The 23,460-nt window shown below is 48.3% G+C and overlaps 2 protein-coding genes across 2 annotated transcripts; both read right to left on the bottom strand.

The window, feature by feature from the left end:
* Positions 1-46: 46 nt before the first annotated feature.
* Positions 47-15,141, bottom strand: LOC105463962 (ETS transcription factor ELK1). The gene is made up of 6 exons (XM_011711470.2): positions 14,952-15,141; positions 5,397-5,640; positions 3,432-3,875; positions 2,291-2,722; positions 1,554-1,655; positions 47-1,468 (listed from the first exon to the last, which is right to left on the bottom strand). The coding sequence occupies exons 2-6, from the start codon at positions 5,604-5,606 to the stop codon at positions 1,370-1,372; spliced, it is 1,287 nt and encodes a 428-aa protein (XP_011709772.1). The 5' UTR covers positions 5,607-5,640; positions 14,952-15,141; the 3' UTR covers positions 47-1,369.
* Positions 15,142-16,314: 1,173 nt separating this feature from the next.
* LOC105463991 (ubiquitously expressed prefoldin like chaperone) lies at positions 16,315-23,459 on the bottom strand. Its single transcript, XM_011711558.3, has 6 exons — positions 23,359-23,459; positions 22,317-22,398; positions 22,107-22,174; positions 21,717-21,824; positions 16,600-16,663; positions 16,315-16,414 (listed from the first exon to the last, which is right to left on the bottom strand). Exons 1-6 carry the CDS (start codon positions 23,454-23,456, stop codon positions 16,361-16,363), a joined length of 474 nt encoding a protein of 157 aa, XP_011709860.1. The 5' UTR covers positions 23,457-23,459; the 3' UTR covers positions 16,315-16,360.
* Between the last annotated feature and the right edge of the window lies 1 nt (position 23,460).

Below are 23,460 nucleotides of genomic sequence, written 5' to 3'. Positions count from 1 at the left end.
GCTAGTCCTTACAACATCAGAGAAAAAGTGCCAGCAGCCTCCAGCATCACTTTGAAAAATATATATTTACAGGAACAATTCCCCAGTCTCTGGGACTCTTTAGAAAAAAAAAAGGTCCATTTTGGGGAAGTAAAACAAACAGTGGAGACGAGTGTAGCACCGTCCCCCAAATCACCAACCCCCAGGTCCCGAGGCCTGGGCTGGGCCAGCGCTAACAGGTGAGCCCAGGAGTCTTTTGAACCCACTCTCTCTTGCCTAGAATAGAGACAGGACAGGCTTTATGTCCCCCATTCCTCCCTCCCAACTCCAGGGACATTGAAAGGGTCCTTTGTACCCGCCCGCAGGAAATTGGGGGGCTGGGAGGGAGGGAACTGAAAATACACGTTTGGTATCAAAAATAAACACTTGGAGGGGGGAGGCGGCAGGAAGATTCCCCCCCAAATCCCTTCCTTCCCACCCACCCCACCAAATATAGGAAGAGATGATTCCCTCTCCCCTATTGAAAAGCCCCATTTAAAAATAGATTATACTATCAAAATGGCAGCGGGGGAGAGACAGGGAGACCTGGAGAACTGGCTGGAGGGGCCCCCCAGACGGGGACCACCCCGCAAAAAAAAACCCTCCATTGGGAGGAAACAGGCAGGACCCCAGGGAGGTTGGCAGACAAAGGAATGGCTTTTCAGGGGGAAGAAGAAGAAAAGGGACATTCCTCCCTGGCCAAAGTTGGTTGAAAAAGGATAAGCTGTCTGAGAGAAAGGCTGGGGAGGTGGAAATTTCTATTCCAAGGGTGTGATTCTTCCTTGGCCAAGACTCCCAACCCATTAAATGGTACAAATTCTTCCTGGACCCCTGAGTATGGCCAGGAATAATAAAACAAAACAAACTAACTCTTCTACTCACATCTGAAAATGGAGACAGGGCTCCCTCATCTCCCCAAGGGCAGGCTGAGAAATAAAGAAAGAAAGGTCGTTCTCAAGCCGGACCCCGATTGTCTTGTGTTGGGGAAAAAAGTGGGGAGGTGGGGGAGATGTCCTAACCACCCTAAAAGGTTAGGTCAGGCTCCTCCCAGTGGCCTTCAAAAAATAAATAAATAAACCGCCCCTACCATTGATGTAGGAGACGTGTAAGGGCGGCCACTGGGGGACTGACGGAAAACAGAGACGTTGTGGAAGCTGTGTGTTTTCTGTGGAGGAGATAATGAGAATTACTCTTGGGAGTAATTCTTCCCAAGGATCCCCACCCCACCACAATCAGAGCATGAGTCTTTCAGTTGAACTATGTTTCTCCTTGAGATGGCTGGCTGGAGAGAGCATGGATGGAGTGACCCCAGAAGGAGGGGTGGTGGTGGTGGCGGTGGTGGTGGTAGTAGTCATGGCTTCTGGGGCCCTGGGGAGAGCACCACGGGGGTCGAGAGGCCATCCACGCTGATGGAAGGGATGTGCACCTGGGCGCTGCCACTGGATGGAAACTGGGGGTAAAAAGAGGGAGAGGTCACAGATGGGGGCCATTCTTGGGTCTGTCACCCTGTCCAAAATGGGGAAAGAGGATCCTACCTGGAAGGAGAGCTTGGCCGGGCTACGGGGCGCAATGGGACTCAGGGTGCTCCAGAAGTGAATGCTGGGAGGCAGCGAGCTGGGTGTCAGCAGCACCGGGGTCTGTGGGGAGAGGGTGGTCGGAGCTCAAGTGAGTAGAGAGTAGATGTGGGATGCTGGAAGGGACTTGGGCCTAGCCCCACCACAGATTTCCCACTCACACTCCCAGGGTCACTCCCCAAAGTGCACACACCTAGATGGTAACTATGGAGGCCATGCCTACGATCTCTCAAACTCCGTAGACACCCCCCACTCCCTATTCCCGAGAGCCCACCCTCAGTTAGAGACCTCATTGGTCAAGACCACCCACAAGACCCTATCCAAATGCTGCTCTCAAACCTCTCAAGTCACCATCCAAACAGCTCAGGGTCAACTTCTAACTCATGTCCCACCCGTGAAATCCCATATGCAAATCCCAGACCAAAAAGCCCTGCTCAGGTTCCTTAAGCCACACCCCAACCCAGAAACAGTCCCACAGAAAGCCCCTTGGTCCCACCCACAAAAGTCCGCAGCCCTGCCCTTCACTAATCAAACCCCATCCCTCCAGTCCAGCGTCAGCCCAGTCAATCACACTCGAAGGCTCCACCCTCTTCAGGGACAACCACATTCGCCCTCCTCTGATTCCCGTTAGTCACCTGCCACATGCCAGTCCCATTGGGGTTGGCACCCACCCATCCCACACCTCCCCAGGCACTCACCAATGTATGTGTAGGAAGTAGGGATGGAGTTAGCGCCGGCCCAGGCGCCTGGAGGCCGGAGCCAGTTCCCGATCCTGGGGTCCGTTCGGGTCCTGGCCCACCTAGCAGGCTTGGGCTGAGTGGAAGCTCTAGGTCCCGGGGCTTCCGGCCCTTTTGTGGCTGGGAGATCTCAGGGCTGGAAGCCACGTGGCCGCCCGCCTGCCCTGCGGTGTCCATAACAACCGCGGGCAGCCGGGCTGGCACGCCCTCCTGTGGAGGGACTTCTGGCTCGGCCTTGGTAGTTTCCGGCACAAACCCTCTCTCCCTGGCAACTTCCAACTCTTCCTTGGGCCCTTCCACTTTCACTTCTGGGGGCAAAGCCCGGCCCAAACCTGGCTCCACATTCAGCTCTTCCGATTTCAGGTTTGGGGCCTCGGGCGGAGTCAGGATGACCTGGGAGAGGAGCAGGTACAAAGAGGGTAAGGATTGTTGGGGCCACAGGATTCTCCTGTGGGCTACCCAGTGATTTCCCCGGGAAAGTGGCACTTGGTACTGGGGGCATCAGAGCAGGTTCTCCAACAGGACATAGGACTTCATCAAGGAAGTAGGGCTTCCTCTGGGGCAAGTCCTCCTATGGGACAGGGGACTTGGGGTAAGACAACCTGAAGCAGGTGGGAATCTGAGGGATACCATCCTCATTCATTAAAACAGTGGTTCTCAAAAATTTACCTTCCTCTGAACCAGTAACATCTGCCTCATTTGGTAACAAGTTAAAAATACAAATTATTGGGCCCCTCCCCAGCCCCACATATTCAGAAACTCTGGGGGTGTGCCTGGCAATCTGTGGTTTAACAAGCCCTACAGGTGATTCTGATGAGCGCTAGAGTGTGAGAACTAGTGCATTAAACAAATATATTTCAGGCACCTACATGTTCGGCAGCTACTAACTGTAGCACAGTATTCTCCCCTTTCTGTCTCAGGGTTTGTGTAGCTCTCTGCCCCATCCCTCCTTCTAAGAGGATGTCTGTGTTCTTCCTTCCACCATTATCTCCTTTAACAGGAGCACTATGTCTCTTCTACCAGCCTCCCTCATCATCCGGGGATTACACATCCGTCCTCTTTACTGCCTCCTCTTACTGGATTTCTATATTCCAGTCCTTACCTGCAGAGGCAAGCCGGCTTCCTCAGCCTCCAGGCAGGCCTCCAAGGGGCTTGGACTGGTGCTCCTGCTCCCCGAGGGGGGCGCTGCTGCTCCTGCAGGAGCTGCATTGGGGAGCACCACAGCAGGCCGAGGATGAGGGGGTGGCTGTGGCTGCAGAGACTGGATGGTGAAGGTGGAATAGAGGCCCGAACGCATGTACTCGTTCCGGCTGCTGCGTGCCAAACCACCCGGGCCTGCCATTCCTGCACCCTTGGGTGTGCCTGGCTTTCCTGAGGCAGTGTCCCCTGGGGTGGCATGTACAGCAGCAGGGGCCACATTTGGCATGGCGGAGGTAACAGACACCTCTGGCTGGGGCGGGCAGTCCTCAGTGGAGCACCCTGCGACCTCAGGATAGGACACAAACTTGTAGACGAACTTCTGGCCGCTCACCTTGCGGATGATGTTCTAGAAAGGGAGGAGAGGAACAGAGGGCCTGAGAGGAAAGGGGCAGGCTGGAGGCAGGGTGTGTGTATGTCGGGGTGGAGTGGTGTTTCTCTTCTCCTAGTCTGTCAGGACACAGTTTTGGAGACTAGCAAATGCAGTAAGACAAGAAAATGAAGTAACTGATATAAATGTTGGAAGAAAGTAAATTAATATAGATGGATGGGGCGATGAATTATTAATACAGAGGATTATTTGAAGCTAATGACACAGAAGTGGAACAGGGCAAGGTCACTGCAGAGGAGAGGGCGAGGAGGCCTCATTATTAATACCACTGTGGAGGTTGAAGCTAAAGCGGTAAGAAAATGAAGTAACTAACAGCAATTAGACAAGAATATTAAAAATACTGGTATAAATATTGGGAGAGGGCCTATATCAAGGCTGGCTTGGGTGGGTCACAGAGCATGTTTGGGGTTTTTCAGGTCTGGTGGGTCTCAGAGATGACCTAGCGTTCCCAGAGGGCACAGTGAGGGAGCCTCATTACTAATATTGTTCTGGAGGGTTGAGCTCAAGGAATAAAATATGAAAGTGGAATAAATGCCATAAACTATGAAGGGTATACAGCATAGGTCCAGGGCTGTTCTGGGGGGCACGGGCAAGAGGAGTGTGGGAGCACTAGGGCATTCTGCGGAAGTCTTAGTGCTGGTCAGATATGTCACAGGGTGGGCCCGTGTTTCTCAAAAGAGGAACGAAAAGGGATATTCATGAATATTGTTTGGAAGTTTCAGCAGGAGGAATAAGAAGATGAAATAACTTGTATAAATATTGGGGGGAGGGGAAACCCAGCAGTGGCCTGGGGGTCTGAGAGGGCAGAATGGGGGAAATTTTAAATTTTAGCTGTAGGAATAAGATAATGAAAACAATTGATATAAATATTGGGGTAGACCAGTGCTGCTCTGGGAATTTAAGAAGATAGGGTGTGGAAGCTGGTACTAAACATGTTGTTGCAGAGGTTTTAGCTTAAGGAATAAGAAAATAATTGGTTAAAAATGTTGGGGTCCCAGAGGACAAAGTAAGCAAAAGTTGGTATAATACTGTCAGGGAGGTTTTGATTCTAGGAATATGAAATATTCTGGAATAAGAGAAGACTATGAAATAACTAGGGAAGCCCAGCACTGGTCTAGGGCTTCCAGAGGACAGAATGAGGACCAGCCATTATTAACCATGTTTTCAAAATGTTGGCTATAGGAATATGACACGAAAATGAAATGCGCATGGCAGGGCAGCATCACTGTGGGGATCTCAGAGTGGGAGTAGGAGTCAGTATTAATAATGCAATGATGGTTTTTGCCAAAGCAGTAAGACAAGAAAGTAGGTGAGATAGTGCTTAGGGGCCCAATACTGGCCTGACGGTACCAATGGATGGGTTAAAAACTGATAAATTTTAACATTGTTTTCAAAGTCATAGCTATGGCAATCAAAACAAAATAAAATCTCTGATATAAATGTTAGGGGGGGTCCCAGCCCTGGTCTGAGAGACCGTACCTTGTCATAGTAGTACCGCAAGGCCCGGCTGAGCTTGTCGTAATTCATGTTGGTCTTGTTCTTGCGTAGCCCCCACAGCCGGGCCACCTCCTCTGCATCCACCAGCTTGAATTCACCACCATCCCGTGAAGTCCAGGAGATGATGTGGCCATTGCCTTGCTCTCTCAGCAGCTGCAGCAGAAACTGCCACAGCGTCACAGATGGGTCCATCGCTGGGGGAGTGCTCACGCCATCCCAGGGGTACCTGGAGAGCAAACAGCTGAGTTGAGAGGCTGTGGACATAGGAGGGGCAGAGGTCAGGGGGAGGAGGATTCCTTTTTTTGTCATCTTTTCTCCATCTCTGTCCTCAAACCCTACCATCATTCCCTAAACATTCCCAGACTAACTTCTAGCTCCCCAATCCAGCTTGGGATGCTCCCTGTGATGGGATACAACTCATGAGTATCTTAGGATGGTGTGAATGTATTTTGCCTGTGGGACAAATGTGAATCTGTGGCGGTCAGAGGGCAGACTGTGGTAGGCCAGATGATGCCACCCCTGTTCCACATCCTAATCCTTGGAACCTGTATGTTATTTATACTACGTAGCAGAAAAGAACTTTGCAGATGAAATTAAGGTTACAAACCTTAAGACAGGGAGATTATTTCTGGATTATTTGATTAAATTCAATCTAATCATATGAGCTCTGAAAAGCAGATGATGAAGAAAGAAAGGTAGCTCAGAGATGTGATGACAGAAGAGGCAGGGGAGATTCAAAATGTGAGAGGGACTCAACCTGCCATTGTTGGCTTTGAAGATGGAGGAAGGGGGCTCAGAGCCAAGGACTGTGGGTAGCCTCTTAAAGCTGGGAATGGCCATCAGCTGATAGACAGTAAAGAAACAGGGAATTCAGTCCTACGACCTCAAGGAATTGGATTCTGCCAACAACTTGAATGAGCAGGAAATGGATTTTCCCCTAGAGCCTCCAGAAGGAACACAACCCTGCCAATACCTTGATTTCAGCCCACTGAGACCAGTATGGGACTTCTGACCTATAACAATTTTTTTTTTTTTCTGTGGACTCTCAAAATTCTCCTCAGGTCAACAGGTATAACAGCTATAAATATAACTCATTATTTAAAAAAAAATTTTTTGTTTTTTGAGACGGAGTCTCGCTCTGTCACCCAGGCTGGAGTGCAGTGGCGCCATTTTGGCTCACTGCAAGCTCCACCTCCCGGGTTCACGCCATTCTCCTGCCTCAGCCTCCCGAGTAGCTGGGACTACAGGTGCCCGTCACCACGCCTGGCTAGTTTTTTTTGTATTTTTAGTAGAGACGGGGTTTCACCGTGTTAGGCAGGATGGTCTCGAACTCCCGATCTTGTGATCCACCCGCCTTGGCCTCCCAAAGTGCTGGGATTACAGGCGTGAGCCATTGCACCCAGCCACAAATATGTTATTTTTAGCAGCTAAATTTGTGATAATTTATTACAGCAAGAATAGAAAATTAGTTCCATCCCCCTTATTTGAGTGTTATCTGTATCTTCTACCATATAAATGTTAAGTTTTTCAGGTTTTTTTGCCAGAGCCTTGCAAAGGCTGCTCACTCCACGTGGGGCTTCCTTCTTCTGCCTAGCAGTCTTTCTCATCTTTCAAGTTCCACCTTGAAGGTCCTTTCCTTTATGAAGCTGTCCTAAAACTGAACGCCTGATCTCTCCGTCCTGTTACTATCCCTGAATGTTCTCTTTGTTTTTTTTTTTTTTTGAGATGGAGTCTCTCTCTGTCGCCCAGGCTGGAGAGCAGCGTAGTGGCACAATCTTGACTCACTGCAACCTCTGCCTCCCAGGTTCAAGTGATTCTCGTGCCTCAGCTTCCCGCATAGCTGGGATTACAGGTACCCACCACCACGACCGGCTAATTATTGTATTTTTAGTAGAGACATGGTTTCACCATGTTGGCCAGGCTGGTCTTGAACTCCTGACCTCAAGTGATCCACCCACCTCCCACCTTGACCTTCCAAAGTGCTGGGATTACAGGTGCGAGACACCATGCTCGGCTCTGAATGTTCTCTTTCTCGATGACAGCAATAATTAACATCTACTGAGAGCTTAATACACATCAGGCACTGTTCTAAGCAGAGGCAATATGACCTGCTGGACAACTGCCCAGGCACTAGGGCCAGACTGCCAGTGTTTGAATCCTGGTTCTGCCACTTATTAGCTGTGTGACCCTGTGCATATTCTTTTTCTTTTCTTTTTAGAAATGGGGTCTCACTACGTTGCCCAGGCTGTTCTTGAACTCCCAGGCTCAAGCAATCCTCTCTCCCTGGCCTCCTAAAGTGCTAGGATTATAGGCATGAGGCACCACGCTTGGCTGATATTCTTTAACCTCTTTGTACCTCAATTTTCTCATGTGTAAAACAGGGATAATGATATGCCCATTGCTAAAATGGGGATAACAATACCTAGTTCATGAAGATATTGTATAGATTAAATATTATATGCCTGAGGTATATGATAAGCTCTAAATATTAGTTTCTGATTTGTTCATAGTCCCTTATCTGCTATTCCAAAATCCAAAATGCTCTAAAAGCAGAAAGCTTCTTATACCTCTTTTGGCAGCAAAACCTGATTTGAAATGAAACAAGGCCCTTTCTGGTCTTTATTGATTCTCACTTAGTGTGAGAGTGTTCATACATTTTGCTGCATAAATATGAACACAGCCGACTGCAGAGCTTACTAAGGGGTGTTATGTAACATCGTATATGCATCATGTTACCTTTCTGAAATCTGAAGAAATTGAAATTCTGAAACGCATCTGGCACCAGGGGTTTTGGGTAAGGGCATGTACACCTGTACTGTTATATTTTTTTAATGGGCATTGACTCATTTATCCCTTATCACGCCTCTGAGAAGTAGGTAGTCTTACTGTCATTAATTTATAAATGAGGCAGCGGAGGCACAAATGTCTACGTACCTTCCACAGTCCACAAGTGGCAGAGCCAGCATGTGGAGCCAGGCAGTCAGGTTCCAGTTGGCTAAGCATCTCACCATTAGACTAAATGGCCCCTCACACCAACTGCTTCCTCTTAGCATGTCCCTCAAAGAACAGGATCCTCCCTGTCACCCCATTACTGCTTTCTTTCCTGAGAGCAAACTGGAAATAAACATGAGCTTCCTGTTCAATTATACAAGTCACAAAGCCATGAAGTGTCCGATTAGAGAGTCCTGTCACCAGAGACCTCACTGAATTTGTTTTGCAGGCAGGCTTGTTTCAAAAGCCCAAAGAGTTCAGAGTGACTCCTGGTGGCAAAGACAGGCAATTTTACCAGTTCCTCTTTCAGCTGCAACAGCACCTATCAGCTGAGTGAAAGGTCACGGTGGGCTTCCAGCTTCAATAGCACATACGGCTTTGTATTTTGTCATTTCTCCCACTTGACCCCTCATAAGAGTTCTAGCAATCTGCCTTGCTTGGATATGTTTACTTCTTTCCATCTCCTTCACTTAGCAAGCTTTTGATGAGTGGGCCAGGTGCTGCGGATACAGCCGAGAACGAAACAGACAACAATGCCTGCTCCAGAGGAGCTCACATCTTAGCAGGCAAGGCAGGTGAGAAACAAGGCAAACATGTACAAGAGTGCGTCGAATGGTGGGAAGGGTTATGGGAGAAGAAATCAAGCAGGGGAGAGTTGTTCCTTTCACATGGAGAGTCAGGGGAGAGTAGTCACCAACGAGGGGACAACCGGGCAGAGACCTGAAGGAAGTGAAGGAACTGGGCTCGTGAGTATCTGAGAGCAGCGAGCCAGGTGGAAGTGGCAGCCAGTGTGAAGGGCCCAAGGCTGGAGACTGGTAGGTGACAGGGGGAGAGGAGGCCGGCACGGGTTGGAGGGAGAGCAGGGAGGCAGCGGGAGAGGTGAACAGAGTGACGGGGGCCAGACTGAGCCAGGCTTTTTCGGGCGCTGTCAGGACGTTGAGTGAGACAGGAGCCACGAGAGGGTTGTGAACAGAGGGATGACAGGCTGTGACTGAGATTTTAACAGGATCCCCCTGGCGGTTGTGAGGAGAATAGACTATCGGGGCTGAAGAGGCCACTGCGGTAGACGATGGTGGTAGCAGTGGGGCTGGTGAGAAGTGGCTGGGTTCTGGAGAAAGCCTGAACACAGAATAGGACTTGCTGACAGATAGCCTGCCTGGGGGAGGTGAGAGAAGGGTCCAGGGTGAGTCTAGGTTTGTGGCCTAATCACCCACAAGGACAGCACTGTGGTCAGCTGAGGTGGGAGCCTCGCAGGAGAGTAAGTTTTGAGGGGGGTCATGCCAGTTTTGGAGATGGTCAGTTTCAGAGGCCTGTCAGACACCTACGGGTATGCTATGAATACATTTTAATAATTTAAAAATGCAAGCCAGGCATACGATGCTTACCATGTGCTGCACACTCTTTGACTCATTTAACTCACTGAATCCTCAAACCACCATTAAAGGGTGGGAATTACCATTTCCTCCATTTTCCACATGAGGCAATGGAGGTACAGAAAAGTAACCTGCCCAAGTCACACAGCTGGAAGTCGGCAGAGCCGGAATTCAAAACATAAGTGGTATGGCTCTAGTGAGCAATCCTAGCCACCTTACACCACCAGTGCTCCATGAAGAGAAACAGAGAAGGCTAAGATCCTAGAGAGTGACAGGAATGCTGTTTTACACAGGGTGTGCAAGGAGTTCTTCCCCAAGGAAGTGACACCTGGCCTGAAGCAGGGGAGGTAGCAAGCCAGGCTGCCCTCTGCGGGGGAGGGCCTCCAGGCGGAGTGAACGGCGTGTACAAAGGCTCTGAGGCAGCCACCCTGAACTATCTACCGTTCCGAGACAGTTCCAACCTCTGAGGGTAAGCACGGGCTGCTCTCCCCTCAGGGAGAGCTCTTCCCTCACTTCATGGACTCAATTACACAATCATCGCGTTCCAGGAAGAATTCATTCTTCCTCTGCGTGATCGAAGGTGCCAAATAACCTGCCCGCTCTTGCAAATCTGTTCTTTCTGGGTCTTCAGCCTTATGTTCCTCTGCCCCTGTTCTGGCTATTCTGGCTCAAGGTTACCTTGGGCAAGTTACTCAGCCTCTCTGTGCCTGTTTCCTCATCTGTAAAATGGGGATATTTTACTCTCAAAGTCAAATATTCTCAAAAGTACACGCACCCTCCAAGGCTTCTGTGAGCATTAAATGTGTCAATTCTGTAAAATACTTCTGTAAAGGACTTAAGGAGGGATTGACTTTATTTTTTTTTACAAGTACTATTGTTAGGAAATTCTTTTTTATACATGTGCCTTCGTATAGCATATTCCAAGCACCATAGCGTAACAATGAATCTTTACTGAAATAACACTACCCAGGTACAACAAAATCAAATCACTCTTAGAAACATCTTTTACGCCTGTGCCTTTAGGAGAGTGTATTACACACACCACAGTGGTTATTTTTATTTATTTATTTATTTCAGAGACAGGGATCTCACTATGTTGCCCAGGCTGGCCTGGAACTCCTGGGCTCAAGTAATCCCTCCACCTCAGCCTCTGTGCCCAGTTACACACCACAGTTTTGTGAACACATTCTTTCAATGCAACAATACAGTCCTTATTCACATATACAACTAGCACTCTTAGAAACAGCTTTCATACCTGTGCCTTCACAGAGCATATTACATACCTCAGTTTTGTGAACACATCCTTTTGAAAAGAAGGAAAATCCTTATTCATATATAAACTGGCATTCTTAGAAACATCTTTGATACATGTATCTTTTTGCACTGCATTCCAGGCACCACCCTGTGGTAAACATCCTTTGGGGGTTGGTATTTGAACAAAAAAGTGCCTCTGATGTGTGGTAGATACTCCACAGATACTAGCTATTAGCTAGTGTGTCATCCTTCTCCCCCTGCCCCTGCAATCCTATCCTATGTATCACCTCGGCCTGCACTATCTGGCTCCAATCACCTGTGTGACCTCACCTTCTGCCCCTCCCCGCACTCTGCTCCAGCCACACTGGCCGCCTTGATGTTCTTGGACGACACTGGCCGTCCTTGAACATGGCAGGCACCATCGCACCTCAGGGCCTTTGCACTGGCGCTTCCTTCTGCCTGGTATGCTCTTCCCCTAGACATTAAGGCTCCCTCCCTCTCCACCGTGAGGCCCTAATTCAAGAGTCATCTTCCCTGTGCCTAAGATTTCAACCACTCCCCAAGACTCGATTCCTACCTGCCCTATTTCATTATTTCTTCTCAGCATTTGTCTATTATGCTAATTTAACTTATTTATTTTGTTCACATAGTCTGTCTCCCTAATTTGGTTTTTTTTTTTTTTTTTTTTGAGACAGAGTCTCACTCTGTCACCCAGGCTGGAGTGCAGTGGTGCAATCTTGGCTCACTGCAACCTCCGCCTCCTGGGTTCAAGCAATTCTCCTGCCTCAGCCTCCCAAGTAACTGGGATAACAGGCGCACGCCACCATGCCCAGCTAATTTTTTGTATTTTAGTAGAGACGGGGTTTCACCGTAATGCCCAGGCTGGTTTCGAACTCCTGAGCCCAGGCAATCTGCCCACCTCGGCCTCCCAAAGTGCTAGGATTACAGGCGTGAGCCACCGCGCCCGGCCTCCCCAACTTTAATAAATGTCTGCTCCACAAGCACAGATATTTCGACCTGTTTTGTTCCTTGCCATATTCCAGCACCTAGAAGAGTGCCTGGTACTCACGAGGGGCTCAGTAAAGGTTGGTTGCATGAACAGCCCCAACTAACTAGCTCTCATATCCCTTCTTCTTCCCCATCTGACCCCTATGCTGGTGTCTGAAATTATCTTTTTCCCATTTATTCATGGGATAAATTCTTATTGAGCATCTGCTGTTTACCTGGTACATTTTCAGTTGCTGGAGACATAGCAGTGAATGAGCAGACAAAAACTGAGTCCTCATGGGACTCACATTCTAATGTGGAGAGACAGACAACAAACAACCCACACAGTGTGTCAGAGAGTGATAAAGGGCAATGGGACAAAGCAGGGACCTGGCTTGAGCCCTGCTGGGTGTGCAGCTTCAGATGGCCAGGGAGGGGTTGACTTTTTTTGTTTTTACAAGTAGCATTGTTAGGAACTTCTTCTTTATACATGTGCCTTCGTATAGTATATTCCAAGCACCATGGTGTGACAATCAATCTTTACTGAAATAACACTACCCAGGTACAACAAAATCAAATCACTCTTAGAAACATCTCTTATGCCTGTGCCTTTAGGAGAGTGTATTACACACGCCACAGTGGTTGTTTTTTGGTTTTTATTCAGAGACAGGGATCTCACTATGTTGCCCAGGCTGGCCTGGAACTCCTGCGTTCAAGTGATCCTCCCACCTCGGCCTCCAGAGTAGTTGGGACTATAGGTGCACACCCGTGCCCAGCTACACACCACAGTTTTGTGAACACATTCTTTCAATGCAACAACACAGTCCTTATTCACATATACAACTAGCACTCTTAGAAACAGCTTTTATATTTGTAACTTTACAGAGCATATTACATACCTCAGTCTTGTGAACACATCCTTTTGAAAAGGAGGAAAATCCTTACTCATATATAAACTGGCATTCTTAGAAACATCTTTGATACATGTATCTTTTTATACTGCATTCCACACACCACAGTGTGGTAAACATCCTTTGGGGGTTGGTATTTGAACAGAGTGCTGAAAGGAACCATGCAGAGATCCGGGGGTGGTGTTCAAGGCACAAAGAACAGCCAATGCAAAGGCCCTGAGGCTGGCCCATGCCTGCTATGTTTGAGGAGCTGTGTGGTGGAGCCAGTGTGGTTGGAGCACAGTAAGGGGGTGGGAAGGTATAGGCGGTAATGCTAGAAAGGTTACTTGTTTCACCATTAATTCACAGGTAATATTTATTTACACTGGAGGGGATTCTAGTTCTGATCCCCCATTTCACAAATGAAGAAAAAGGTACAGAGAGGAAGTGGTTAAATCACACATCGAAGGTCACACAGCTGCTGGTATTGGGGGGTGGGTGGGTGCTGAGAGAAGGTGGGGAATGAAGACCACTCTGCAGGCAGAGGGAACAGCAAGAACAAAAGCTTGGAGGTGGGAACTAATTTGGTTTTTAAGGACTGAGGCCTCACGTGGGGTGGGATGCGGTCTAAGAGGGGAGCCTCAAAAATTATCCTGTGTCCTGAGTACTTCCTGGGCCACCTTTGAGTAAGGAATTTAACCTTCCTATGGCCCAGCTCGCTCACTACCTATCTCATGGGGTTGTGGTGAGGATTAAAGGAACTCATTCATATGAAATACTCTGCCTGATACACAGCAGGTGCTCAATAAACGCTAGCTCCTACTGGCATTACCATCATCACTGTTGCTAATGTATTCACTTATTGTAGTGAGGCAGAACGTCTTTGTGGTTACTAGTGTGATCAGGCTGACCCACTATTAAGAGGTGAGGGACAGGCAAGGCCATACACTGCTCCACAAGGAAAAGAGGATCAGCACGTTCTCTTCTGGGAAGGGGAAAAAAAAGAAGGAAATTGAAAGTACACGGCCGACCTTCCCCCAATTACAAAGCACTGGACTCACGGGACGGTATGCGGGGGACTGTGCAAGCATACAGGGGTGTGGGGGAGGAAGGCCAATGAACAGATCCACTGCAAAGGGAAGGGGTGATGAGGCTCATTGCCTGAGGGGAAGGGGAGCAGAAAACCTTACAGACTCCTGCACCACAGTAAAGGGAGAGAAAAGCCATCACACAGACTGATTCAAAGCAGAGAGGGAAAAGGCTATGGACTGAGCTACTGAAAATAGGGAGATATAAAGCACTAAACTGACCCACTATTAAAAATAAGAGAGAACCCCAAGGGCTAGAATGACAATCTACGAAAACGAGAGGGCAGATAGGGCAATGGACTGATAGCTAAAGGGACGTGAATCCAAACATGAAGACTGATCCACTATAAAATGGTGGTGGTGGTGGGGGCGGGGGGGGAGGTGGTTCTGAAAAAAGCCATGGACTGATGCATTGGGGGACTGCAGGAGGCAGGAATACAAACTCAGGTAGACTCACTGTTAAAGAGGGATGCGGAGGGGTGCGGCGCCACGGATTGATTTCGCTACAATGTACAGGAGGGGTGGAATAAACAAGGCCACGAACGGGTCTTATGAAAGTTGAGGCTAGGAGAAATCCAAACACTCAGATACACCTACTATTAAGGGGGCTGAACACTGTCACAGGCTGGCTCCCTGTAAGTGGGGGTGGGTGGGGGGCGGGTGGGGGTAGGGGGAAAGCCTATGGACGAGTCCACCCTAAGTTGGCGTGGGGAAAAACATAAGCACGCAGACCGATCCATTACACAACGGGAGGGGGAGGTTAGGCCACGGTCAGATCCACTACAGGGGACGAAGGGCTTGAGCAATGCCACACGCAGGTCCACCAGCCGTGGTGGTGGCGGCGGGGAGTCGAACACCAGCAGGCCACCGGCCAAGCCACATCCTTTGCGCGGGGGCGGGAAGGATACGTGGGGTCACGGACGGGGCCCTCCACCCTCCAGGCCCAGAGCTCACCTGTGTGTAGCGTGGCGGTGGCGTTGGCAATGTTGGCAGCTCCGGGGGGCGGGGGCTCCATACGCGGCCCCACCGCCCCCCAGGCCTGGGTTCCGAGGCGGCGGTGGCGGTGGTGGTGGCGGTGGCGGCGGCGGCGGCGGCAGCACCTAGAAGCCGCCCCTGCGTTTCCCTACAGCTCACGTGGGCCCGGGGAGGAGGAGCCCAGTGTCCCGCCGCTCGCTGATTGGCCAAAGCGCTATTAATCGGCCGCAAGGCCTCGAGGGGTTGGGGGACGGGCCCTTCCCCACAGAGCTGTGCCGTGATTGGCCTAAGGGGAAATGATGGAACGCTCACGGCCCCTGGAGTCCCGAGGAGGCGCGTTCGGCCTTCCCGGTGCTCTACGCCGATTGGCTCAAGGACTGACGGACTGTGAGCAACTGACGAGGCTCGGGGCGTGTGTGTAGGGGGCGGGGGGCTGCCTCACACTGATTGGCTTACATGGGATTGATGGAAGACAGCCTCCAAGGACGGGGGTGGGTAGCCCTGTTTTTCTCTGATTGGCGGATGAGGGACTCCTAGACCCCTGCCAAAACACCAAGGGGGTGGTGCCGCACGCCACGCTGCTCAGCGGAAGCAGGACTTGTATAGAAATGGGCGTAGCAGTCGGCGGGAGTGGGTCGGGCTGGGCTCCGCGTAGGCGGAGAGGGCAATTCTTTGGTTAGAGAAGACCATAGAGCTGGGCAGAAGACGAATTTAGAACACAGCGGCGGTAGGAGGGCAGGATGGCTGTCAGGCACACGAAGGAGCATTGAGTGGCAGAAACGAAATGCCTTCAGAGGGCAGGGTTGAACTGTGGCCAGAGTTAAAAAGGGGAGGAACCTGGCTCTGCGTTGATTGGCGGAGGCTGGACTCAACCTAGAATAGGGGCCGGACTAGGGAGAGCGGGATCCAGCTCCGTGCCTATTGGAAGCTGGAACCACTTACAATAGCAGGGGCTAGGACAAGGTAGGGCTGAGATGGATTTAGGGTAACGATTGGGTGTGTGAAAGGGTAAACCTTAGGGCCCTTTGATTGTTGTAGGAATGAACAAACCTCCACCATGAATTGGCCCATTCTCTATGGCAATTCAATGGGTGGTGTCTAGGAAAAGGAATGGAAGGGTGAGGTGGGGGCCCAGGTTGCCAAAATGACAGGAGAGAGGGCAGTGCACAAGGTCAACTGGCAAATGCTGCCAGGCAACAGGCTGGAGGCAGGACTGTTGGGGCATTTTAGAGGTTCCACAGAAAGAGACTGGATCTCTGGGTTTCTCAGTAACTTTGTGCCCTAGGAACAGGCCCCCGTGGCAACCAGCAGGGTTTATGGGGAAAAAGAAGGGCCATGTGACTCAAAGGCATTCAGGCTCTTTAATGTCTGAGGATGGGGGGAAGAAGTCAATGGTGAGGCTTCTCTGGGAAATTCTGCAGGCCTTGTAGTTCTCTAAGCCCCTGAAAAAGAGGACAGAAGAGACTGAACAAAGATTGAGTCTGGGTTACGCCCCCAGGCTTGCTCTGACCTCCCTCCCTTGACTCCAGTTTAAAGGGAAAGATGGTCCTTCCCTTCTTTCGCTCTCCCCTTTCTTCAGGTCACCACCCTAAACACAGAGTCTGGTAGTGGGGTGAGCTGCTCTCACCTCTAGCAACATGTGGATATGGGCTTTGATATTCATGGAGTCCTTGGTGAGGCTGTTGCTGAGCCTAGAGAAAAGAAACAAAGGGCAAAATGGTCCCCACTTATGAGTATGAGGAGGACCCTTCCTTATCACTTCAAGATCTACTTGTATCTTGGATGATTTCCACCTGGCTCACTCCTATGCAGAAATGCCAAGCCACCATCTGGTTTTCACTGATTCAAAGATTATTAAATGCCTACTGTATGCCAGGCGATTTTAGGCACTGGGGAGATAGCAGCAAACACAACAAACAAAACTCCTGGCCTGATGGACTTCAAATTCTTGTAAAGAGAGACAGACAAGAAAACTGATGGAATAAAAAATGTTGTGTCAGATGGTTCTAACTACAATAAAAAAATTTAAAAATGAGAGAGAATAAGGAGTACGGGAGTGGGGGGGCTGCAATTTTAAATAGAGGGCTCAGGGATGGCTTCACTGAGAAGCACTTGAGTAAAGACTTAAAAGACAGTGAATTTTGAGTAGGGTGGCTATATGGAGGATGTGTTCCACACACAAGGGGCAGCAAACACAAAGGCACTGAGGTGGGTGTGTGCCTGGCATGTTTGAGGTGCAGCAAACAGGCCACTCTGGCTGAAGGAGAATAAGTGAAGGGGGAATGTAAGAGGTGAGGTCAGAGAGGTAATGAGGGAGGCAGACTGTGTGAAGCTTACAAGGCCATGGTAAGGACCCTGGCTTTGACCTTAAGTGAGATGGGAGCCAAGGGAAGGTTGTGGCAGAGGAAGGAGGTTGAATTACACGAACCAGTCAGTTGACTCCTTTTCTCTAAGCCAGTTTGGATCAGATCTCACCCAAAAGAATCCTAATTGATATAAAGGGTCAAGGAAGGCCTTTCTGAAGAATGAAGAATGAGAAGGAACCGAAGAATGCCTAATGGTTAAGCAGTAGGAAGGCCTTTTCCACAAAAAGGCCAAGAGGCAACAAAGAGCTGTTTGAGAGGCAGTAAGGTCAGAGCATTAGAAATTAAGTGAGTGGTGAGGGAAAGTGGCGTAAGACAAGGTCCAAGAGGTAGGAGGAGGTTAGATCAGGCAGGGTCTTGATATAATGATAAGGAATGTGGATTTTATTGTGCTGTCAATGTAGGAGTCAGTTTGAGGGGTAAATGAAACTAAATACTGTTGGAAAAGTAGAGAGCAATAAGACAGGATGTTAAATTGGGAAAAAAAAGTAGTATGAACCCATGCATATACCAATATCTCCCACGTTTTTATTTCTAGCCCAGAACTCTCTCTTGAACTTGACTAGGAGTTTTAATGACATCTTCTAAAACTCCACTTCAGTGTTTAATAAGTACCTCATACTTAACAGGTTCCAGACTAAACTCCTGACCTTCCCCTCCAAATCTACTCCTCCCCTATCTTCTCCATCTCAGATAATGGCAACTCCATCCTTCCAGCTGCTCAGCCAAAAACCTGGACTCCTCTCTCTCTCACACTTCACATCCAGTCAGCCATTCTTCTTAAAATCACGACTGTTCATTGCAGGTAATGCTTCTGATCTCCATGATATGCTTTCTCCATAGCACTGTCAACAACTGACATACTGCATCATTCATTTATTGTTTATCTCCCCTGACTAGAATGTCAGCCGTATGAGGGCAGATTTTGGTCTTTTTTGTTTCCTGCTCTATCCCCAGGGACCAGAACAGTGTGAGGCACAGAGCAGGCACCCAACATATGCTGAATGAATAAGTGATTACTCCATTCAAAGGAACCTGAAGTTGGTTGAGTGTACGTTTAGGGACAGGAAATAAATGAAGTATGGGTGTTGTTGCCAGAGGGCAAGAATACTTTCAAGAATATTCTGGGGGTAATACTTAAAGAACGGAAGAATGAACCTGATCAGCTCCTAAGGGACAATTTGAACATCAAAAAAGAGAACAAAATTAGTTAATGGTATCAGCTTAGCTTATGAAAACCTATGAGTTCAACATTTTAAAAGGGAGAAAAATAGAGTTCACTAAATGCTAGCTGTAACACATAAGGGATGTTTATCACTACTGATTTTTATTTGCTATGTGGAGAAGCAAATTACTACTGATTTAGTATGTAAGGCAGTGTGAATAGTCATATAGTTATGCTGTTTCTTCTTTTTTTTTTTTTTGAGACGGAGTCTCACTCTGTCGCCCAGGCTGGAGTGCAGTGGCGTGATCTCAGCTCACTGCAACCTCCACCCTCTGAGTTCAAGTGATTCTCCTACCTCAGCCTCCTGAGTAGCTAGGATTACACACCTCTGCCATCGCTCCTGGCTAATTTTTTGTATTTTTAGTAGAGACAGGGTTTCACCATCTTGGCCAGGCTGGTCTTGAACTCCTGACCTCGTGATCTGCCTGCCTCAGCCTCCCAAAGTGCTGGGATTATAGGTGTGAGCCACCGTGCCCAGCCGTTATGCTGTTTCTTCTATAATTACATGTCTATTCATGAGATATGGATGTGTACTCCTTTCTGTGTCACCAGGAAAGAATATACAGAGATTTCATCCTTTCTACTTCCCAAAGAAAGAAATATACTAAGAACAGGAAGAACTGACACTTTTGATCACATGAAATGACCAGTAAGTTAGTTCAAAGTATATCCCAAGTAACCAAATATTTTAAAGAGGAGAGCCAGCTACATAGACTCAAATCCTCACCTCTTAGAAAAATCAAACATCTAGACAGTCCTACTAATTACAATAAAGCAGTAAGAGTCAACCATATTTTTCATCACACTAATAGACCAGGTCAGTATATCAAAAAGACCAGGCAAGGGAGGCAGGCACTGACAATTTAAATACTTCATTTTGGGGAAGTACATGGAATCTCAAAAAAATTAAAATCTATTTGATAGGCTCAGAAATCCTGTGACATAACAAGGAAAGTCTTCTTATACAAACTGGACTTTAGCTGGGCGCGGTAGCTCACACCTGCAATCCCAGCACTTTGGGAAGCTGAGGTGGGCGGATCACCTGAGGTCGGAGTTTGAGACCAGCCTGGCCAACATGGCAAAACCCTGTCTCTACTAAAAATACAAAAATTAGCCGGGAGTGGTGGTGGGTGCCTGTAGTCCCAGCAACTTGGGAGGCTGAGGCAGGAGAATCCCTTAAGCCCAGGAGGCAGAGGTTGCAGTGAGCCAAGATCGCACCATTGCACTCCAGCCTGGGCGACAAGAGCAAAATTCCTTCTCAAAAACAAACAAACTGGACTTGGTCTAAATGACCATCAGTTCAGAATTGTGTTGACCATGAAAGCAGGCCATTTCATTAAACTATATGCTAATTGGTCTGAACACCAAGAATCAGAAATCTCAGCAGGTCTGAGGTTCTTTTGGGTCCACTAACACCTGCTAGTCCTTTCCATGACTGGAAAGGTTTGAAAAGATAAAAATTACTGAAACCCTAAGGGAGGAAACTCTGGAAAAAATGAATGTAGGAAGACATAAATGTAACCAACAAAGAAGTTTAGATCAATGGTATTCACACTTGTGAGATGTTGTTAATCTAAGTGTATTTCTCAGTGCCCCCATGCTCATTCCATTGAAACCAAGCTCACCTCTCTTGGTAGTTTCTCTAGCATGCCAGGCACACTATTCCTCTTGCCAGGAATGCTCTTCCCCAGATAGCCCCATGGCTTCTTCACTCAGTCAAATGATTCAAATGTCCCTTCATCTGGGAGGCCCTCCCTAGCTACATTTCAAATCCCTCATCTATGCTCCCAACTGCCCTTCCCTGCACAAAACCATAAATCAAGCTTGTCCAACCCTCAACCAGTGGGCCACATGCGGTCCAGGACGGCTTTGAATGCAGCCCAACACAAATTCATAAACTTTCTTAAAACACTATGTGATTTTTTTTGCAACTTTTTTTTTTTTTTTTTTTTTTTTAGTTCATCAGCTATCATTAGCATTAGTGTATTTTATGTGTGGCCCAAGACAAATCTTCTCCCAATGTAGCCCACGGAAGCCAAAAGATTGGACACTCCTGCCTTAAACTCAACTGGAGCCCACACTTTCTCTCCCCATCACCACCAACACATATCTGCTTCAATAACCACTTTAATTTGCTTCCAGCATACCCTTTCAAATTATTTCAACAAACACAAAGCCAGGCACAGCAGTGCGCCTATAGTCCCAGTTACTTGGCAGGCTGAAGCAAGGGGATTGCTTGAGCCCAGGAGTTTGAGGACGTAGTATGCTATGATCGCAGCTGTAAACAGTCACTGCATTCCAGCCTGGGCAACACAGGGATACACCATCTCTTAAAAACAAAAACAGAGTGTTTACTCTATGTTTGTACTACTCTAGTCACCTGGGATATAAACCAAAGCTCCCCCTTTGTAAAACTTACATTCTAATTGGAGGAGACAATATGAGAAAGCAAGAAATTACACAGTAAATATTAGGGGGTGATAAGTGTTAGGGAAAAAAAGTAGACGGAGGGGAATCAAGCATGCCAGGGGCTGTGATTTTAAAGTTAGGTTACAGAGGGCCTCATCGAGGAAGCGACATTTAAGCGAGATGAGTGAGGAGAAAGGAAGCCATGTGGGTACTGGGGAAAAGGGCAGTGCAGGCAGAGAGAACAGCTACGGCAATTGCCCTGGGGTGGGATCATTCTTGGGGTGCTGAAAGAAGCATGTGAAGGTCAGTGTGGCAGGAACACAGTGAATGAATAGTAAAATTAGCAGGAAGTGAAATCACAGGTAACTAGTTTTCTTGTTACCAACTCTAACAGGCTGAGACCTCATGGATCTGGTCATAATTGTATTTATGTATAACAGTATAGTCCTTCTAGATTTTAAGCCTTCAAGGAACTCTTCTGTCTTGTTCACTGCTGCATTCCCACTGCTAAGCACAGTGCCTGGCATACAGAAGATTCCCAATAAATGTCTGCATGAATGAACGATACAAAGATCATTTTTTGAATGCTTATTATGTGCTATACATGGGCTTTGCAACCACATTTCTTCAGCCCCAGCTCTGAGGAGGAGGGGAGATGAGTCCTTAAGTATCATTCTAGGCAGCCATGGGGAAAGGGAGAAGAGTGTTGGAAATGGTGGTATTTTTACACTCATGGAATGGACTTACTCTGTGAGGAGAGAGCTCTTACGATCAATGAACTTGAGAGCTTCTGCCAGTGTCAACTCCAGGAAAAAACCATATCCCAGGGCCACATAGATGCGTGAAGTATCTGGGCTGAGGAAAGAGAGGTTAGAGGAAGTGCGGGGGAAGTCCTTATCACTGTTTAGCAGAGTGTATGTTTTGCTCCCCACCCTTCCCCAAATTGAGGCTCTGGGAAGGCAGGGATTTTGTCCTATTTTATTCACTGTCACATCCCCAGCGCCTAGCTTATATCCTACTGGGATAATAAACCTCGTATAGTGCCTGGTACATAGAAGATACTCAAAAAAATATATGTTGCATGAGGGAAGGGGTAAGCTGAACCCTGTGGGCTCAGAGGGGCGGGTAGACACTCACACCACTGTGTCAACGAAGAAGTTACAGCCCAAATCCACCTGCATATATAACTCCGAGTGCTTAGCTTCCTGTGGGGCCAGGGAAAAAGAGGTAGGGGTCAGTGGTGAACTCTTAGGTCAGGTGACAGGTTTGGCTCTGGAGTCTCTCTTCCCATTTCCCTCCCTTACCCACACACACCAAAAAAATGATACCCAACCCCATAGTCTTTACCTGGAGTCGCTCAATGACATTTCTCAGTTGAAGGTATTTGGCCAGCTGCTCATATACCTTGTCTCGATGGTCCAGCACCTTTCTGATGGGATGAAAGTACAATGGTGACCAATAGGCAGCCCCATTCCTCCTAGTATACCTCATATCATGACCCTCTGAGACTCTCACGTCACCATACGCTGAAAAGGCTTTTTAGTGTACAAGTTAATTTTGGGCTCTGGGTCAGACTGCCTGGGTTTGGATCTGGGCTCTGTCCTTTATAGATGTGTGGCTTTGGCAAGTAAGGAACCTGTTTGGGACTTGGTTTCCCCATTTATAAAATGCAGATGACAGTATTACCTTGTAGAGTCATTAGGATTAAATGAGCATTTACTCAAAGCATCTAGAATAATGCCTACCAAATGGTAAACTCTCTACATGTTAGCTATTATTACTATTACTACACTCCCAATACTGAACTCCAATCATAATGTCCCATCCTCACCCTAGAAAAATCCTCCATCCCTTTTAGGATGCTCATAGTCCTAGTTCTGAACACCTTACTTCTTGCTTAGATTAACAAAAATTGCAATAATATTTCTTCATACTTATTGAACCTCTACTATGTTTCAGGCATCCATGCTACTAAATTATTTACAAAGATGGGACATATGAAAAACTCAAAACCACTGCATGGGGAAGGTTCCAGAAAACTCCCCATTTCACAGAGAAGTTTATAGGGCACAGAAAGGCGAGGTATGACGTATTCACAAGGATGAAGAATGGCCGAGCCAGGATTCGAACCTGAGAACTGTGGCTCCAGAAAACAAGCCCTAATCCGTCAAACATCGGAGGCCGCGCATGCGCTGACACGCCCCCTGCTATGAACGCCACGTCCCAGCCAAACTGCACCCCGGATATCATCACCACTTCACGCTCCAAGGAGCGCGGGGCCGGACTCTGAACGCCTCGCCCACCAATCCAAAGGGTTGGCCCTAACTCTGAACGCCCCACCCACCACGTGGAATGTTCCAGACGCCCCGCCCTCTGCACTGTCACTCACCGCAAGTCCCGCTGCAGCACGTCACTGATGAAGGTCTCGTAGCGCAGTACTTTCTCCCCCGTGGCCTCCACCGCCCGCCGCTTAGGGGGCGTCGCCATGATG

The sequence above is a fragment of the Macaca nemestrina genome, chromosome X, assembly GCF_043159975.1.
Source record: "Macaca nemestrina isolate mMacNem1 chromosome X, mMacNem.hap1, whole genome shotgun sequence".
NCBI lineage: Eukaryota > Metazoa > Chordata > Mammalia > Primates > Cercopithecidae > Macaca > Macaca nemestrina.
Note: the sequence above shows the minus strand (reverse complement) of the source record. Positions and strands in the feature narration are given on the sequence as shown.

Coding starts and splice junctions, on each gene's coding strand:
- LOC105463962 (XM_011711470.2), bottom strand. CDS start 5,606: ATGGACCCATCTGTGACGCTGTGGCAGTTTCTGCTGCAGCTGCTGAGA. Junction 1,656..2,290: donor TACTTCCTACACATACATTG/GTGAGTGCCTGG, acceptor CTCTCCCCACAG/ACCCCGGTGCTGCTGACACC. Junction 1,469..1,553: donor CGGCCAAGCTCTCCTTCCAG/GTAGGATCCTCT, acceptor TTTTACCCCCAG/TTTCCATCCAGTGGCAGCGC.
- LOC105463991 (XM_011711558.3), bottom strand. CDS start 23,456: ATGGCGACGCCCCCTAAGCGGCGGGCGGTGGAGGCCACGGGGGAGAAA. Junction 22,175..22,316: donor ATGTCATTGAGCGACTCCAG/GTAAAGACTATG, acceptor CTGGCCCCACAG/GAAGCTAAGCACTCGGAGTT. Junction 16,664..21,716: donor AAGAGCTCTCTCCTCACAGA/GTAAGTCCATTC, acceptor TCTTTTCTCTAG/GCTCAGCAACAGCCTCACCA.